The sequence below is a fragment of the Mytilus galloprovincialis genome, chromosome 13 (assembly GCF_965363235.1).
Source record: "Mytilus galloprovincialis chromosome 13, xbMytGall1.hap1.1, whole genome shotgun sequence".
Classification (NCBI taxonomy): Eukaryota; Metazoa; Mollusca; class Bivalvia; order Mytilida; family Mytilidae; genus Mytilus; species Mytilus galloprovincialis.
In genome coordinates, this window is record NC_134850.1 from 37,806,076 (window position 1) to 37,823,263 (window position 17,188).

A 17,188-nucleotide genomic window follows, 5' to 3' on the forward strand; every position below is an offset into this window, starting at 1 on the left:
TTTAGGGGCCAGCTGAAGAACGCCTCCGGGTGCGGGAATTTCTCGCTACATTGAAGACCTGTTGGTGACCTTCTGCTGTTGTTTTTTTCTATGGTCGGGTTGTTGTCTCTTTGGCACATTCCCAATTTCCATTCTCAATTTTATGCCATATGTTAAAAATGTTAAATTCATCCTTTATTTTTCCAAGTCCTATTACTTATAAAACTAGAGGCTCTAAAGAGCCTGTGTCGCTCACCTTGGTCTATGTGCATGTTAAACAAAGGACACAGATGGATTCATGACAAAATTGTGTTTTGGTGATGGTGATGTGTTTGTAGATCTTACTTTACTGAAAATTCTTGCTACTTACAATTTTACTTACAATTTTCTCTATCTATAATAAACTTGGCCCTTTAGATACAGAGGAAAATATTTTGTGAAAAATTTGGGGCAGCAACCCAACAACCAGTTGTCTAATTCATCTAAAACTTTCACGGCAGATAGATATTGACTTGATTAACAAATTAACCCCTTGTCAGATTTGCTCTAAATGCTTTGGTTTCAGAGTTATAAGCCAAAATCTTCATTTTACCCCTATGTTCTATTTTTAGCCATGGCAGCCATCTTGGTTGGTTGGCCTTGTCATCGGACACATTTTTAAACTAGATAATGATTGTGGCTAAGTTTGGTTAAATTTGACCCAGTAGTTTCAGAGGAGAAGATTTTTGTAAAAGATTACAAAAATTTACGAAAAATTGGTAAAAAATGACTATAAAGGGCAATGACTCCTTAAGGGGTCAACTGACCATTTTGATCATTTGACTTATTTGTAGATCTTACTTTGCTGAACATTATTGCTGTTTACAGTTTATCTCTATCTATAACTAGAGGCTCTAAATAGCCTGTGTCGCTCACCTTGGTCTATGTGACTATTAAACAAAAGAAGCAGATGGATTCATGACAAAATTGTATTTTGGTGATGTTGGTGTGTTTTTACATCTTACTTTACTGAACATCCTTGCTGCTTACAATTATCTCTATCTATAATGAACTTGGCCCAGTAGTTTCAGTGGAAAATGTAAGTAAAAATTTACAAATTTTATAAAAATTGTTGAAAATTGACTATAAAGGACAATAACTCCTTAGGGGGTCAATTGACCATTTCGGTCATGTTGACTTATTTGTAAATCTTACTTTGCTGAACATTATTGCTGTTTACAGTTTATCTCTATCTATAATAATATTTAAGACAATAACCAAAAACAGCAAAATTTCCTTAAAATTACCAATTCAGGGGCAGCAACCCAACAACAGGTTGTCCGATTCATCTGAAAATTTCGGGGCAGATAGATCTTGACCTGATAAACAATTTAACCAAATGTCAGATTTGCTCTAAATGCTTTGGTTTTTAAGTTATAAGCAAAAAACTGCATTTTACCCCTATGTTCTATTTTTAGCCATGGCGGCCATCTTGGTTGGATGGCCGGGTCATCGAACACATTTTTTAAACTAGATACCCCAAAGATGATTGTAGATAAGTTTGGATTAATTTGGCCCAGTAGTTTCAGAGGAGAAGATTTTTGTAAAAGATTACTAAGATTTACGAAAAATGGTTAAAAATTGACTATAAAGGGCAATAACTCCTATATGGGTCAACTGACCATTTCGGTCATGTTGACTTATTTGTAAATCTTACTTTGCTGAACATTATTGCTGTTTACAGTTTATCTCTATCTATAATAATATTCAAGATAATAACCATATAACGGCAAAATTTCCTTAAAATTGCCAATTCAGGGGCAGCAACCCAACAACGGGTTGTCCGATTCGTCTGAAAATTTCAGGGGAGATAGATCTTGACTTAATGAACAATTTAACCACATGTCAGATTTGCTCTAAATGCTTCGGTTTCAGAGTTATAAGCCAAAAACTGCATTTGACCCCTATGTTCTATTTTTAGCCATGGCGGCCATCTTGGTTGGTTGGCCGGGTAACCGAACACATTTTTTAAACTAGATACCCCAATGATTATTGTGACCAAGTTTGGTTAAATTTGGCCCAGTAGTTTTAGAGGAGAAGATTTTTGTAAAAGTTAAAGACGACGGACGCCGGACGCCAAGTGATGAGAAAAGCTCACTTGGCCCTTCGGGCCAGGTGAGCTAATAATAATCAAGATAATAACCAAAAACAGCAAAATTTCCTTAAAATTACCAATTCAGGGGCAGCAGCCCAACAACCAGTTGTCCAATTTATCTGAAAATTTCAGGGCAGAGAGATCTTGACCTGATAAACAATTTTACCCCCAAGTCAGATTTGCTCTAAATGCTTTGGTTTCAGAGTTATAAACCAAAATCTACATTTTACCCCTATGTTCTATTTTTAGCCATGGTGGCCATCTTGGTTGGTTGGCCAGGTCACCAGACACATTTTTTAAACTAGATACCCTAGTGATGATTGTTGTCAAGTTTGGTTAAATTTGACCCCGTAGTTTCAGCGGAGAAGATTTTTGTAAAAGTTAACAACGACGGACGACGGACGCCAAGTGATGGGAAAAGCTCACCTGGCCCACTAAATATACAAGCAAAAGCAAAACAAAACAAAACTTACGAAATCTGGATGACTCCATAGAGATCTAAATATTCTTGTTTTCCAGGAAAAAAGCAAAGTTCCATATTTAGAGTCGTATTGTCAATGCTATATATACAAATTTGACAGTGTATTCTATTCACAAATGCTGAAATTGATCAGCAAAAGAATTAAAAATGTTTTTGGTTGAGTAACATGAATTCAGCTGTTTTACTTGTGTTAAAATGATTTTTTGAATATTCACATGTTAATATTCTATGAATATCTGTCATCTAATAAGCATTTACTGGTCTTTAAATTGAAAGGTACCATGAAGAATGAAGATGTTTGTATATTGCAAGTAATTGATATATATGTTGATTTAGAGTGTCAAATGATTAGATAGGTTTATTACAAGTGGTTTTCATAATAAGAATGCACAAAGTTTTTACTACAAGCACATGTATCACAAACTTATCAATAATCCATGTAAATGAGGTCAATGTTGGGTGAAATCTTCAAGACATATGGTCACCTTACAATCATGAAATTGACCAAATATATTTAACCTAATGCTTATAGCATCTGAAAAGCAGACATACTTATGAACACTTATTGATGAATGAACTTTTAAAATGAGGTCAAGGTCAGATGAAATCTGTCAGACAGACATGTGCACAGTACATTCATTTTTTTAAACTTAGAGGATGCTAATTATGGACATGTTTAAGATATATGCATTGGGTCCTCTTATGTTCAAAATTGTTCAGAAAGATTTTTCCTTATAAAAGCTGACAGGTATGTATTAAGATAAGCCCTATTTTAGCTTCAACTGATACAATCAATCAATTTATACAATAAAATCAATTAAGAACAGCAACTTATATAATGTAATGTAAAATCAATCTGACTTACCCCATACATAATCATACAATGTAACATCAAAGCTCAATTTCTCTATCCTGACCGTCAACTTGAAGTCACATGGATCAATCAAACTTACCCCACACATAATCATACAATGTAACATCAAAGCTCAATTTCTCTATCCTGACCGTCAACCTGAAGTCACATGGATCAATCTGACTTACCACATACATAATCATAAAATGTAACATCAAAGCTCAATTTCTCTATCCTGACTGTCAACTTGAAGTCACATGGATCCATCTGACTTACCCCACACATAATCATACAATGTAACATCAAAGCTTAGTTTCTCCATCCTGACTGTCAACCTGAAGTCACATGGATCAATCTGACTTACCCCATACATAATCATAAAATGTAACATCAAAGCTCAATTTCTCTATCCTGACCGTCAACCTGAAGTCACATGGATCAATCTGACTTACCCCATACATAATCATACAATGTAACATCAAAGCTCAATTTCTCTATCCTGACTGTCAACTTGAAGTCACATGGATCAATTACACTTACCCCACACATAGTCGTACAATGTAACATCAAAGCTTAGTTTCTCTATCCTGACTGTCAACCTGAAGTCACATGGATCAATCTGACTTACCCCATACATAATCATACAATGTAACATCAAAGCTTAATTTCTCTATCCTGACTGTCAACCTGAAGTCACATGGATCAATCTCCACACCTATCTCTAAAGATTTTCCAAGTTCATTGACATCAATACAACACTGAACTGCTGTACAGGACTGATCAATGTAACAGTTCATATTACTCAGGAGTGATGGTAGATTCCTAATTTCTTGTGAACAGTCTACAAAAAAAATCATAAGAATTTCATATATTCAAATATAGATACCCAATAGAATTAGCAGCTGCTTCAAATGTGTATACTAAATGAGCAGCTGCTTAGAGAGAATATATGCATGACAAGCACATTTTGAAATTGCCCTTTAAAATTAAAATTGCCAGAGAATATGCAATGGTTTATGGATTATGTCTGCATTTACTTATCCTTATAATGGTATGAAGTTTGTGGTAATTTTATCTGACAATTGAAGTCCAATAACTCTAAAATCACAAATTTCGATATCAAGAGAAAATTTAGTTATAATACAAAGTGTTGTCATACTGATGGGCTGACAATGGAAATATCAAAACTCTTATTTTGCTTCAAATTTGTAAGATCATACTATAAGGCATATGTGTACTAAGTTTCAAGTTAAGAGGACTTCAACTATCTTAACCAATAACTTTAGCTGTAGCAGGACATAAAAATGGAGGAATGGACGCACAGATCAGAAAACATAATGCTCATAAATGGGGCATAAAAATAAGAAGTGTAATGAAATAAAAGTATATTTCATACCTGTTTTCCATCCATCAGTTTGAGGAACATATGGAGAGTTAAATCTTTGACAGGCATTGTCCAAAAGAAATGGAGCTATTCCAAGAGTTTCTTCAAGCTTTTGTATCTCTAACTGACTCAATGGTTGTGATGGATCCACACCAGATGTTTCTTTCCATGAGGATAGACTAAAACCTATCAATAGAAATTCAGCAATTGCTTTACACCCAAACTCATACAAGGGTTATATAATTAATATATAATTTTTATGCAGTTGGTGAGCAGGGCTTCTAAAAAAATTTTGAGCCAGCCGGACATTTTATATCTGATCCCTATTTTAATCCCTAAGACTAAGTCACAAAAGGCAATTATGGTAATCAGATGGCCATCCCAATGATTGACATAAGATTAATCAAAGAGCTGATAGCTCTGAAGTGGAAGAAGGTGAATAAAAGGTAACTTGAATTACCATAAAAGCAGCCCCACTTACCCAGGCTGCTTTGTTCCATTATCGTTAAAATGTATTTTTTTTCTTCAAACAAGAAAAGGTCATAAGTACATGGATTTCCCAGCCGTACAATCATTTTCTATGTTCAGTTGACTATGAAAATTAGGTAAAATCTTTAATTTGGCAGTAATTAAGAAGATCATATCAAGAGGAACACATGTGTACTAAGTTTCAAGTTGATTGGATTTCAACTTCATCAAAAACTACCTCGACCATAAACTTTATAACCAGAAGCAGGACGGACGGACAGACTAGAAAACATATTGCCCATAAATGGAGCATAAAAATAGTAAGACTTGTTACATACCTGCCAACTTTTGAAAGTTCCCATATGGGTTTTTACTGCACAACAATTTTAAAGGTTGCAATTTTTAGCGACGTATTTTGCAAGATCTGGATTGTCTAGAAAAAGTGTCATATTTGTATGATGAACTTACATGCCTTTTCCTTAAGTCTGTTTGCATGATTCTAGTTATATATTAAATCGGTAGAAAAAATATACATGAAGCTAGCAGACCAGGGTTTACTTTCCAGATTAAGAATATTAGATGCTTGTTGAAATTTCCAATTTTGAATTATGCACAAAGATGGACCTTTAACAGGTTGGGAACAACACCCCAAATGAGGGTAACCTAACTGGAAGATCATCACAACCCACTGTAAAAAATGAACACAAAATAGAATTTTTCAATAAAATGCTGAAAATAGGCTTTAAAGTATTAAAATGCATTGCAAAAAACAAATATTTCATTAAATAAATTTAAGTAGAATATTCCTATGATATTCCTTTTCATATTGGATACAAATTTTATTGAGTCTACTGCAGACACTTTGTAGTCAAAGTGTTTCAACTGAGGTACTACACAGGCGTCATTATGGAGTAAAGGGGGTGGCGTCAAAAAGCGTCATTATGGAGGAAAGGGTTAAGTACTGAATGGTCAAAACATCATGTTTTTTTATCGACATAAATTTTGTCTTAAATGTAACCAAATGATGTAGAAATTGTGTTTTTTCTTCAAATTACCATCAAATTGTAATGTTTATAGTTCCATTATTGCCTCTCTATTTGAATAAAATAAAATAATAAGAAGAATCTGTTTCTTGTTTTGTTTTGTTTTGTTTTTGCCAAATGATTGTTCACTGCTAGCAAATAAATCATTATATTTATATATCTTATCTGTATATATTTTTGTTCATGTCTTCATCTCCTTATCATTTGTAAATGTATAGACAAATAAGAAAGAAATAAGCTCCACATGTATATTTGCAACATCGTAAATTAAATAAAAAAATTCTGTTGTAAACAAAATTATGATATAAACTTCAATTTAATCCTTGAAAGGAGGTCTAGATTGCTAAAATAATTTATAAATTTTAATTTTTTTATTTGTCCAAAATCATTTAAATTCATTTAATCAACATCCTTTTATGATTATTTGATTAAAATATCAATCATTTATAGTCTTTTTACAATTTACATTTTTAAAAGCAAAATAACTGAAAACAGGATAAAACAAAGGGAAGTAACAAAAAAGTATTTCAATATTCCCAATACACATCGTTTTGATAAAACAACGGCAGTTAGCCGGAGGTAAACATCGTTGATTACCAGTATGTTTGACACCCAAGCTGTCAAGTGAAGCCATATAATTATACATCTTCTTTGATGTTCAGGTAAAATTTAACACAGGTGTCAATTACACCCGTACAGTAGTAATAAATGATCAAATATGGCGTCTGAAAAATTTCATACACGGGAGTTTTTTCTCCTAAACGGGAGGTTCACATGTATGTTACGAAGGGCATCTAATTCACATGACAAAGGAAAACCATGAATAAAGACAACACTTTATATATCCTTTTTATTTATATAAAAACAAAATCTTCTTGTCTGCAGGATTGCAAATTCGTAACTTCAAGGGCGAACTTGTAAACAGGGCGAGTTGTCCCGATACCAAATTCACGCATGCGTAATACAAATATCTACAGTTAAAACATCCTGTTACAAGTAAACAAATAACGTTCATGTGGATAAGATGAAATCTAATAATTTACATAAATAAAAGGGTCATATTTACGATAGTGATTGTTTTACAATCATAATTTACAAATTAAATGATTCAGATGCCTAATCATGTGTAAAATCGGTGTCAGGAATCTAAGTTGTTTTGAAATTGTAATACACGAAATGAATGCGGCATACGGAGACTCAATGCCAATGGTCAGCCCCTTAAGTCTTCAGAAGACTTGACGTCTTCTTCCACTAAAAACTAGAGGCTCTTAAGAGCGTGTGTCGCTCACCTTGGTCTATGTGAATATTAAACAAAGGAAGCAAATGGATTCATGACCAAATTGTGTTTTGGTGATGGTGATGTGTTTGTACATCTTACTTTACTAAACAGTCTTGCTGCTTACAATTATCTCTATCTATAATGAACTTGGCCCAGTATTTTCAGTGGAAAATGTAAATAAAAATTTATAAATTTTATGAAAATTTTAAAAAATTGACTATAAAGGACAATAACTCCTTAGGGGTCAATTGACCATTTCGGTCATGTTGACTTATTTGTAAATGTTACTTTGCTGAACATTAATGCTGTTTACAGTTTATCTCTATCTATGATAATATTCAAGATAATAACCAAAAACACCAAAATTTCCTTAAAATAACTGATTCAGGGGCAGCAACCCAACAACGGGTTGTCCAATTCATCTGAAAATTTAAGGGCAGAGAGATCTTGACCTGATAAACAATTTTAATCATGTCAGATTGGCTCTTAATGCTTTGCTTTTTGAGTTATAAGCCAAAAACTACATTTTACCCATATGTTCTATTTTTTGCAGTGGCGGCCATCTTGATTTGATGGCCGGGTCACCAGACACATTTTTTAAACTAGATACCCCAAAGATGATTGTGGCTAAGTTTAGATTAATTTGGCCGAGTAGTTTCAGAGGAGAAGATTTTTGTAAAAGATAATTAAGATTTATGAAAAATGGTTAAAAATTGACTATAAAGGGCAATAACTCCAAAAGGGGTCAACTGACCATTTCAGTCACGTTGACTTATTTGTAAATCTTACTTTGCTGAACATTATTGCTGGTTACAGTTTATCTCTATCTATAATAATATTTAAGATAATAACCAAAAACAGCAAAATTTCCTAAAAATTACCAATTCAGGGGCAGCAACCCAACAAAGGTTGTCCGATTCATCTAAAAATCTCAGGGCAGATAGATCTTGACCTGATAAACAATTTTACTTAGTCAAATTTGCTCTAAATGCTATGGTTTTTGAGTTATAAGCCAAAAACTGCATTTTACCCCTATGTTCTATTTTTAGCCGTGGCAGCCATCTTGATTTGATGGCTGGGTCAGCAGACACATTTTTTAAACTAGATACCCCAAAGATGATTGTGGCCAAGTTTGGATTAATTTGGTCCAGTAGTTTCAGAAGAGAAGATTTTTGTAAAAGTTAACGACGACAGATGACGGACGCCGGACGCCAAGTGATGGGAAAAGCTCACTTGGCCATTCGGGCCAGGTGAGCTAAAAATATGATATTAAACTTTACTTTGATATGAATTTGATGTTCTGACATAAACTGTTAAAATTGGCGGTGCATCATTCACAGTGTGCACATCAGCGGGCTCACATCTGCCCGAGACTCTTTATTTGTGCAAAATGACGTTGTCAAAAACTTTACTTTCGTTTTTAAGTCACATTTCCCAAACCGGATGTTAACTTGACAATGGTAAAACATGGACTATAAACGGATACGTAAAATCTGTGTACGTTTACAAAGCACGACTGAGTGTAGAAGCTCTTTCCATGTTATTTTTCAACAAAATACTTGAAATGAACGTTAGATACAGGTATCAATGATAATTTTAGCATTTTTTAAGAAATGTAGGATGCATAAAATTAAATTTCCCACCTGTGCACATGCACACACATGTTTAAAACCTTTTTAAATGTTTCATCAAATCATGTTAAACTTTATAAATGTATTTATTATAATTTTAATCTTTTGGACTAAATTAATTAGATACAAACCGCTGAAATGTACGAAAATAATTTTGAATAGACTGATTAATTTATACGATGTCTGGTACTGAAAATAGTTTACCTGTCACCTGAACAGGTAGTTTTCAGCTGTCCAACAACTAATTAGCCTTGATTAAAATTAGGAAATATTGAAGCAGGGGTTGTTTTGATAGTAATTAATCATCATGTCACTTTAATGACCGGAAATGTGTGGCTGTTAAAGGAAAAAGTTTGGGTCAAAAAGATCGTGAATTATGTTAAAATGACCGAAAAAGCCTTGAAAACTAAAAAGTAGATGACCGTTTCATGCTTTGCTCAGCTGGAATTTTACCGGACGTTATACAATTGACTGGAATATATGATCGTTTTGGAAGCCTTGTTGGTGTGTTCAATTTAGATTTTAGATATAAGAAGATGTGGTATGAGTGCTAATGAGACATTATAACTCTTTACTTATCTAAACATTCTTAGTAATGCTCAGTAAATTTCCATATAATTTATCAAGACCAATTCAAATCAATTCAGGACCCAAGAAATTAAAGCAATAACACTGTTCTGGTAGTAGCTGCTAAAGGTACTTAATAAGTGGACTGCATGAGCTTGCAATCATAGATTTATTTAATAATTATATCAAAATTTATCAATTTTACTTATTGTAAGGTAGGTTATTTTCAACAATAAAAATCATGAAGACCAACACGAAATTTTTGTAGACAGTACAGAATAACAAATCTTCTGTGTTTCCTAGACTGAGTGTTAACAATGAATTATCTACTAATGGGTACCACATTAAAATACTGTATGTAAAATAGGTCGAGATTAACATAAGTAGAGAAAATTATGAATGACCTCAACTTACTTGAATTTTTAAATCCTGTCTGCCATTTACATGGTTTCTTTGCCAGTTTAGTTTTATTCAGGACTACTTGGTCAATTAGACATGGCTTGGAATATTCAAAACAAATGCTGACATTCATACTGACCAAGTAAGTACCATCACTCTTCAGGTCATATATGGAATAACTAAGAAAAAAAAGGTTTGAGTTGAGTGGTTCATCAAAATAAATATTAGACTTATATTGAACTTTATTTATAAAGCTTTAATTCAAGATGAAAGGAAATATTGTTACCGGTATCTTAGTGTAAAATGTTTAGAAACTGACAAAATGGCAAATTACACTTTCTTAAGAACTGAATTCATATTAATCTTTACCATTATTCTATTTTCATTTAGAATTTTTAACATTACTACTAGATTTAAGTCATTTTTCAAGTGAAACATTACTTGCTTCAGATGACTTACTTCAGACTTACATAGATTCTTTTTGAGCAGTTTGATTTACAACCAGACAGTGTAAGAAAATTGGTTTACATTTGTAGACAATTCTGTTTTTAGCATCAGCAGCCACAAATAGGAAGAAGCAATTTTGGATTTTCATTAATTAGTAGAACATTTGCAGAAGACAAGAATTACCGGTATGAGTACTGGATCTTTAACAAATATCTAATGAAGTGATGAAAATTTCACCAATATACTATACTTACTCCATACGTATAACACTATTCAAATATAGTTTCTTGAGTACTCCTACCAATAAAAGTGAAAATAATAAAATTACTGAATGAACAGAAAAACAAAAACATATCTCCAAAAGAACACTATGATGTCGGTTTGCAATATCACATATTGATGTTAAGGGATCTCTGAAACTCAAGTAAAAACTGATGTTTTTTTTACTAATATTATAATCATAATAAACATGAATATGAATGTATATTAGTTTTCAATATCATGCATTATTGTTTGCAGGCTATAAAAATCTTTCAAAATGTTGGGTCCTCCATGCTTTTCAAGTGCATACTCTACTACTCTGTAATGATTTTTTTTCAGTCAATTTAAGTGTACTAAGTGTATTTTAAATATAATAATATCCGTTTTTGTTAAAATTATATAGTAATTATCAATTCTAGTTCTGAGTTTTGATTAAACAAAAGCTACAGATTATTATTTTTACAAGGTCTTATTTAAAAGAAATCAAAACTTGTATCAGTTGATTACATGTATGTATTAAAAGTACAACCAACTATAAATACTTTTTTTTTATGTTCTTCATATTCATTGAAAACTTACCCCAATCAAATTCATAGAGAGATATTTCAAAAACAAAATTTTCGATCCCAACAATTAATTTTTCATCGCATGGATCCAGCTTTAGGATAACATTAAATGAATGATGAACTATGTCAACATCTATGCAACAGTCAACTTCTGTACATGAAGATAGTAAGACACATGCCATTCCTGGGTGAAGTTCAGGAAGTTCTGTTGTTACATGGCAATCTGAAAACAAGATACAAAATAATGTGAAAACAAAATAATTTAATATGACAATAAACGATATCTTAAAGACCCACAAATACATATCGAAACTAAATACTCTTTTGAATACCTTTTTTTCTATTTTTGCTTTTATTTGTAGACTTCACTAACTTTCCATTTTGTTGGTGTTTTTATATGCAAGAAGATCTTAGTATGACATAATCACAAGGACATATACTCATGTTATTTTTCTACTGGCAAAAGTTCATATCGTTCATTTATCAAAATTGTTTTATACAAAATCTACAATTTTCCCACAGTCATAAACAGTAATCTTATAGTACTCTTCTACCTCTTTTCCAACCAAGGTTTTCTGGTTGATAAAACATTCCGTTTCTGACACATGAAGGAATCTTGAAGAACTTAGATATCCCAAGGTCACTTGAAACTTGTTTAATTGCTAGATCTGTAAGGTTTGTTAAATCTTCTCCTCTTGCACTTGTCCAATCTTCTAAGGAAAAATCTGTAAAAAAATCAAGAATCATCTAGTTTAGCTTCCAAATGCTGAAGATTTCTCTGATTTCATCACTAACTTTCTTCTTAAAAATCAGGAACTGCAATTCTAAGAAAATACATCTATCAGATAGAAGAAGAACGCTAATGTTAATTATCGCTATTTTTTGCATTTTTCCTTTGATTTTTTTTTTTAATTTTTCACATCATGGTACTTGCTTGAGATGGAAAATTATCGCTAGAAACTAAGCATGCACACAGTGTTGTTAACGAAATTGACATGAAATTGACAACATAGTGATAGGTAAAATAGCGATAAACAGATTATCATTGGTCATCTCAACTCGATTGCCTTCTTCGCTTTTGCCGTCCCGGCTCAAGCTAGAATCAATTTCGTTGAGATGATCAACGATAATCTATAATTATTAAAGATTAAAGAGTGTGAACAATTATCGGTTTACTCAGTGGTACTGATCAAGAATGAACTTATGTTGACACACTTCAAGATGAAGACTTTATCACATGAATTTTACATTTATAAAAATGATGTAATGGTCAGATGAAATCAGAAAGATGGATGTGTTACAACTTGCAGTCATGCCATTCACCGAATGTTTTGACCTTTTTGCTGTTGGTATCTGAAAAACAGATTTCAATACCACTAAAACTTCATGTTGACCAATGGATCATGAAACTAGGTTAAACACAGATTGACAAGTAAAATTTATTTTGCTATTGTTAGATGAATGATTAATGTATGTGCTTCATATTTTTTTATCCCCACAAATTAACCTTACATTATATGTAATTTTACTGTTCATCATGGAAACAACAAAGATGTTTACCTATTATATTGTTTTACAACTTGTTCTACTCACTTTGAATTCTATATCCTTGATTCCAGTCACAAGATGGTTTAGGTAGACTGATTTTGTCTGCTATAAGTTGTGTGATCATACAATGGGGTTCTGAGGACTCAAAGCATATACCAAGACTAAGAGATAATATAAATTCTGAAGCTGATAGCTCATCAACAGTATACCTGCAAAACATGACCAGTTTCTGTACATTAAAACAAACATATACAAACATCTACTAAATGAATGTAAATAAATTGAGATTATCAAATGGCTATTTCAATATTATTCCATTGGCTCTGCACCCTTGTCTGGAAATTTGATTTTTGGAGTAAAAAAAAAAAAACTGAAATTGAACATGACTTTATTCAGAATATGTCAGTTTTTTGATACCTGTGAACTGAATTATTCTATGATTATTTTGTATTGTGGTCAGACTATATGATTGCAGAGAAGATCAAAACAGACTTGGCATTTGGTTGGCTAGCAGTACTTGAAATGGATATTAGATTTAGCAGTATTATAGTTTCTTGGTCAAAATATTTCACTATTTATCTCTTTTTTTAACATCTTTTAAATATAAGTCACTATACAAAAGATAATTGGAAAGCTTAGTACAGTGCTACCAACTTGACCTCTATACTCAATGTACAGTTTTATCTTGTAACTTAAAGTCAGATTTTGATTTTCAGTATAAAAACCAACTTACTCAATGAAGAAAATTCCTTTCAAATAAAACTGATGATGAGTCCCTAAAATACAAAAAAAAAATATGAATTACAACATTATCACATCACTAATAAACCTTGCATAAAACATTCAAAAAGTATCCTCATCATTTTTGTGGCATTCCTCAACAGCTTTTGTAAAATTAAAGAATACAATAAAATGATTTTGTTCCATCACTTTATTATCAACCAAACATATACATGCTTGAACTTCCAGTGTTCAAAGTATCCAATTAATCTAATGTTATCAGTTTCCTAGACAATATGAATAAAAAAAACTCTGTACAAGACAATAAAGTTGATTAACTGAACAAACTTTTACGTCCTTTGGTATTTGATGAAGACTTGTCTCATTGGCAATTATATCACATACTGTATCTTCTTATTTTCATATAGTATGGCATTTTTTCTGTTTCTTCAATTTCAAAACTTAAGAAATTCTTTATATATTATAATAATTTCTTACCATAGACATAATTCACAAGTGATTCATTGTAGACAAATCTCTCTATACGAATGGTTAATTGGAAGTTGCATGCATCAAGTTCAAAAGAGAAATCAAATGACATTCCGAGAGACAATACTTCCACACAACACTTTATTCCTGTACATGTATCCATGATAATACATGTAGTCTCCCCACTGTTAAGGTATGGAAGTGTCACATAGCTAGAACATTCTGTAAAAAAAAAACTTTAAGCAATTTTTAAACTTTAAAAACTTGAAAAATAATACTTTTAATTTTAGCTAAAAGGAATTAAGAAACAACGTTATGTTTAAAGAAGATATCATCTCCTATTGCACATATAAACTTCAGTTAAAACACCACTTTTCATTCAATGAAATTTTTACTTAATCTGTAGCAAATATTGATCATATTCAAAAGAATCTAAACTTCAACATTCTACATTTGTTATTAGCCATTTTCTTTTTACTAGTAAATATCTTTTGATAAAAGAAATGAAATAAAAGTCATGTCTAATTAACCTCTTATCCAGCCATCATTGGTTGGTCCCCATGGTTCTGTTGATCTATCACAAGAATATTCACTCAAAAAAGACAATGCATCAAGCTCCTCAAGGATCTGGTACAGCATGTACTCCTGTAACTCATCTGTCCTAGTGATATTTCTATCTGACATCCACTTCGTCAACGAAAAATCTTAAAAAAGAAAAGTTAAATTTTTAATAGCAAATATGTAAATGCTATGTTCTTTTCATATATGATGAACAAACACAATAAAAGCTAAATCTGCTGAACTTTCATGTAAAAAAAATAAAAATAACAATTATTTTTTTAGAAAATTGACCATCAGTGAAATAGAGCATTGTACAAATGGGACAACATCCCTAATGCACCTCGAAATGAGGAACTCAAAAGTCACGTGTAAAGAAAAAATCTGTGGTGTAGTGATATTGGACATGTTTTTATTTTTTACAAATGACTGAACTTAACCATTTGTGGTGATTAGGAAAGTAGAGGAACATAGAATAAATGTGTAATAAACTGTTGGGACCAAAACTCCCAAAATCAAACCCAACCTTCCTTTTATGGTCATAAACCTTGTGTTTAAATTTCATAGATTTCTATTTACTTATACTAAAGTTATTGTGCGAAAACCAAGAATAATGCTTATTTTGGCCCCTTATTCCTAAACTGTTGGAACCAAAACTCCCAAAATCAATCCCACCTTCCTTTTGTGGTCATAAACCTTGTGTCAAAATTTCATAGATTTCTATTTACTTAAACTAAAGTTATAGTGCGAAAACCAAGAAAATGCTTATTTGGGCTCTTTTTGGCCCCTAATTCCTAAAATGTTGGGACCAAAACTCCCAAAATCAATCCCACCTTCCTTTTGTGGTCATAAACCTTGTGTTAAAATTTCATAGATTTCTATTTACTTTTACTAAAGTTAGAGTGCGAAAACTAAAAGTATTCGGACGACGACGACGAAGTAGACAACGACGCCAACATAATACCAATATACGACCAAAAAATTTTCAATTTTTGCGGTCGTATAAAAACTATGGAGCTATTAAATGTGTTCAAAGTATTAAATTTTCAAAGAACTTATTGTGTTAAAAAGGAGATATTTTACCACAAGGAGCTGCATCACAAAAGGATGTTCAGGGTATGCTAATTTAAGGAAAAAGTAATCTCACTTTGTACCCCAAAAATTTAACCACATATGTGAAAATGTCACAGCTTCGAAATGAGCTATGATACATATCCAAGTTAACGATATGGACTGAGCTACAGGAAAAAAGGTTACCATTACTGCCTATGTGAAAACAATTAAAGATATTGACCCAAATGTATAGCCAATTACCAGCTCCAAACTAACTGAACCAAATTTATTGAAAAAGGGATATCTGTGTTTAAACCAAAACAGATTGTCACACAAATGGAATCCACACTGTGTGTTTCAAATTAAAAAAAAATATACATGAGTTGTTCAATTATCTTGTAATATTTTTATTTATTGTATGCAATAATCTTACCTTCTTCAACAAAATCTTCTGAATATTCACACTGTTGTTTTGGTAGCAAGGCATTGTTCAGAACATTCACTATATCATCCTCACAAGTACTGTTAGCATCAAAACAAACTGACACATTCATACTGACAATATACATCTTGTCATCTGGCAAATCATCTATTGTAAAACTGTATAGCAAAATATTTAGAATAATCTATGATATCTAAATGCAACAAAATGATAATTCATTCTATATATAATTATTAACTGCAACAAGGACATATGTGTTTTTTCAAAAGGTCCAAAATGTTTAGTTTTTACTGACAACCATAATTTATATTACATTACATAATTCACAAGGAATATGACAATTAATGTAGTTAAAATTTCATCAAAATACAAGACACAAGCTACATTAAGTTTATAAAGATACAACAGGTCAGGTGATACAAGCTTAGTATATCTTTAAAAGGCTTTTAGTGAGATTTTTTTCTAATCAGAATACCTACTTCAAGTTTATGACTCCTAATAAAGATACTGCTAAAACTGTACCTGCAAAAATCAATTAATAATTGTATCATATGTAATGATTATGAAACATAGGATATCATTAATTTATAAAACAACTATTATTGTACATTACCTTATATATAATTAAGATAAACTGCTGAAACAGAGATATGTCTCGTCTGTATGCATACAATTAAGATAAAAGACAATCTGATGAACAGCAACATTGTTTGACCATGAACTATTTGGGAGGGCTTTGAAGTGGTCATCACACTGAGATTAACAGACAGTAATGTAAGAATATAGAAATTTTCATTGTCTATTGTAAGTAGTTCCTCTCAAACTAACTAAAGCAAAAAACTGAACATTGAGAATTGGTAAATAATTGAAAGTCACTAGACCATGA

General features: G+C 31.8%; 1 protein-coding gene across 1 annotated transcript; it reads right to left on the bottom strand.

Annotated features, from left to right (window-relative positions):
• Positions 1-3,944: 3,944 nt before the first annotated feature.
• Positions 3,945-14,902, bottom strand: LOC143057133 (uncharacterized). Its single transcript, XM_076230374.1, has 10 exons — positions 14,780-14,902; positions 14,259-14,471; positions 13,774-13,816; positions 13,086-13,249; positions 12,047-12,217; positions 11,506-11,715; positions 10,920-10,962; positions 10,234-10,397; positions 4,844-5,017; positions 3,945-4,288 (listed from the first exon to the last, which is right to left on the bottom strand). Exons 1-10 carry the CDS (start codon positions 14,886-14,888, stop codon positions 4,062-4,064), a joined length of 1,518 nt encoding a protein of 505 aa, XP_076086489.1. The 5' UTR covers positions 14,889-14,902; the 3' UTR covers positions 3,945-4,061.
• Positions 14,903-17,188: the final 2,286 nt, after the last annotated feature.